This window comes from Austrofundulus limnaeus, unplaced genomic scaffold (assembly GCF_001266775.1).
Source record: "Austrofundulus limnaeus strain Quisiro unplaced genomic scaffold, Austrofundulus_limnaeus-1.0 Scaffold113, whole genome shotgun sequence".
NCBI lineage: Eukaryota > Metazoa > Chordata > Actinopteri > Cyprinodontiformes > Rivulidae > Austrofundulus > Austrofundulus limnaeus.
Window position 1 is genome coordinate 1,272,268 of NW_013952515.1, and position 2,093 is coordinate 1,274,360.

At 33.7% G+C, this 2,093-nt stretch overlaps 1 protein-coding gene across 1 annotated transcript in view; it reads left to right on the forward strand.

The window, feature by feature from the left end:
• ror1 (receptor tyrosine kinase-like orphan receptor 1) overlaps positions 1-2,093 on the forward strand; it is a 174,050-nt gene that overhangs the window by 170,584 nt on the left and 1,373 nt on the right. Inside the window, exons 11-12 of the mRNA XM_014014287.1 lie at positions 145-372; positions 541-905. Of these exons, the coding sequence (XP_013869741.1) occupies positions 145-372; positions 541-905 (593 nt within the window). The remainder of the gene's footprint in view (positions 1-144; positions 373-540; positions 906-2,093) is intronic.

Below are 2,093 nucleotides of genomic sequence, written 5' to 3' on the forward strand. Positions count from 1 at the left end.
CCTTTAAGGTGGCACCGCACCCAAAGTGTTGCTGTGGAGGAACTGGAGCAAAATAAAATAAAGGAACACTTTTTTAGTCAATTAAAGCTTATCTTTATTTATTTTATTTTATTTATTTATTTATTTATTTATTTTGCTTTAAAGGAGGCTTCAGTGCTGACAGAGCTGCAGCACCCTAACGTGGTGTGCATGCTCGGTGTGGTCACCCAGGAGCAGCCGGTCTGCATGCTGTTCGAGTTTCTGCCACAAGGGGACCTCCACGAGTTCCTCATCATGCGCTCGCCTCACTCAGATGTGGGCTGCAGCAGTGACGAGGATGGAACGGTGAAATCCAGCCTGGATCATGGGGATTTTCTGCAGATAGCTATCCAGGTAAGAATCTAAAAAAAATAAAAAAAAATAAAAACCTCTAAAGTGCAGAGTTTGTTTCTTGATTGGGTTCGGTATCCTGCAGTAGTTCTCATCCTAAAGTCACTATACAATAAGAATACTACAAAGTTTTTGAATAAATGTTTTTTTTATTATTATTATTTCACTCAGGTGGCTGCAGGGATGGAGTATTTGGCGAGTCACTTCTACATCCACAAAGACCTCGCGGCTCGAAATGTTTTAGTAGGCGAACAGCTGCACGTAAAGATTTCTGACCTGGGTCTCTCCAGAGAGATCTACTCCTCCGACTACTACTGCCTCCAACCGAAAACTCTGCTGCCCATCCGCTGGATGCCCCCCGAGGCCATCGCCTACGGCAAGTTCACCACGGACTCGGACATCTGGTCGTTTGGGGTGGTGCTGTGGGAGGTGTTCAGCTACGGGCTGCAGCCTTACTACGGCTTCTCCAACCAGGAAGTGATGGAGATGGTGAGGAAGAGGCAACTGCTGCCTTGCCCYGAGGACTGCCCACCGAGGTACAACCAGTTAGTTTGACATGAGGGGAAACTCAACTTTCTGCATTATTAGGAATATCCTAAACAACTGTCATCAGTCTGAAATAGTTTGGAATGTATTTAACATAAAAAAAATCCACTTTAAGAAACATTTAAGACATTTTTAATCAGACAGGCTTTTAGTTAAGCTTTGTTGATTGTTTCTTTAAGTTGTTGTTCATTATATTTAAGCACTGTTTCTATTGTTCTGAGTTATTTTGCTCTCTGTTAAGCACTTTGTGATGTTTGTATCTGTGGAAGGCTATATAAATTGTTTACTTACTTACTTACTTACCTACTTACTAACTAACTTCCTATCTTAAATACTCACCTACTTACTTATTTACTTACTTACTAACTTAAATACTTACTAACTTACTAACTTAAATATTTACTTACGTATTTACTTACTTACCAACTTACTTACCAACTTACTAACTTAAATACTTTCCTACTTGCTTATTTACTTACTAACTTAAATACTAACTTATTAACTTAAATATTTACTTATTTATTTACTTACCAACTTACTAACTTAAATACTTTCCTACTTGCTTATTTACTTACTAACTTAAATACTAACTAATTAACTTAAATATTTACTTATTTATTTACTTACCAACTTACTAACTTAAATACTTTCTTACCTACTTACTTATTTACTTACTAACTTAAATACTTACTAACTTACTTACTAACTTAAATATTTACTTATTTATTTACTTACCAACTTACTTACCAACTTACTAACTTAAATACTTTCTTACCTACTTACTTATTTACTTACTAACTTAAATACTTACTAACTTACTTACTAACTTAAATATTTACTTACTTATTTACTTATTTGCTTACTTACTAACTTACTTACTAAATTAAATACTTACTTATTTACTTACTAACTTAACTTAAATACTTACTAACTTACTTACTAACTTAAATATTTACTTACTTATTTACTTATTTGCTTACTTACTAACTTACTTACTAAATTAAATACTTACTTATTTACTTACTAACTTAACTTAAATACTTACTAACTTACTTACTAACTTAAATATGTACTTACCTACTTACTTATTTGCTTACTTACTAACTTACTTACTAAATTAAATACTTACTTATTTACTTACTAACTTACCTACCTATCTATTTACTTACTTAATATGG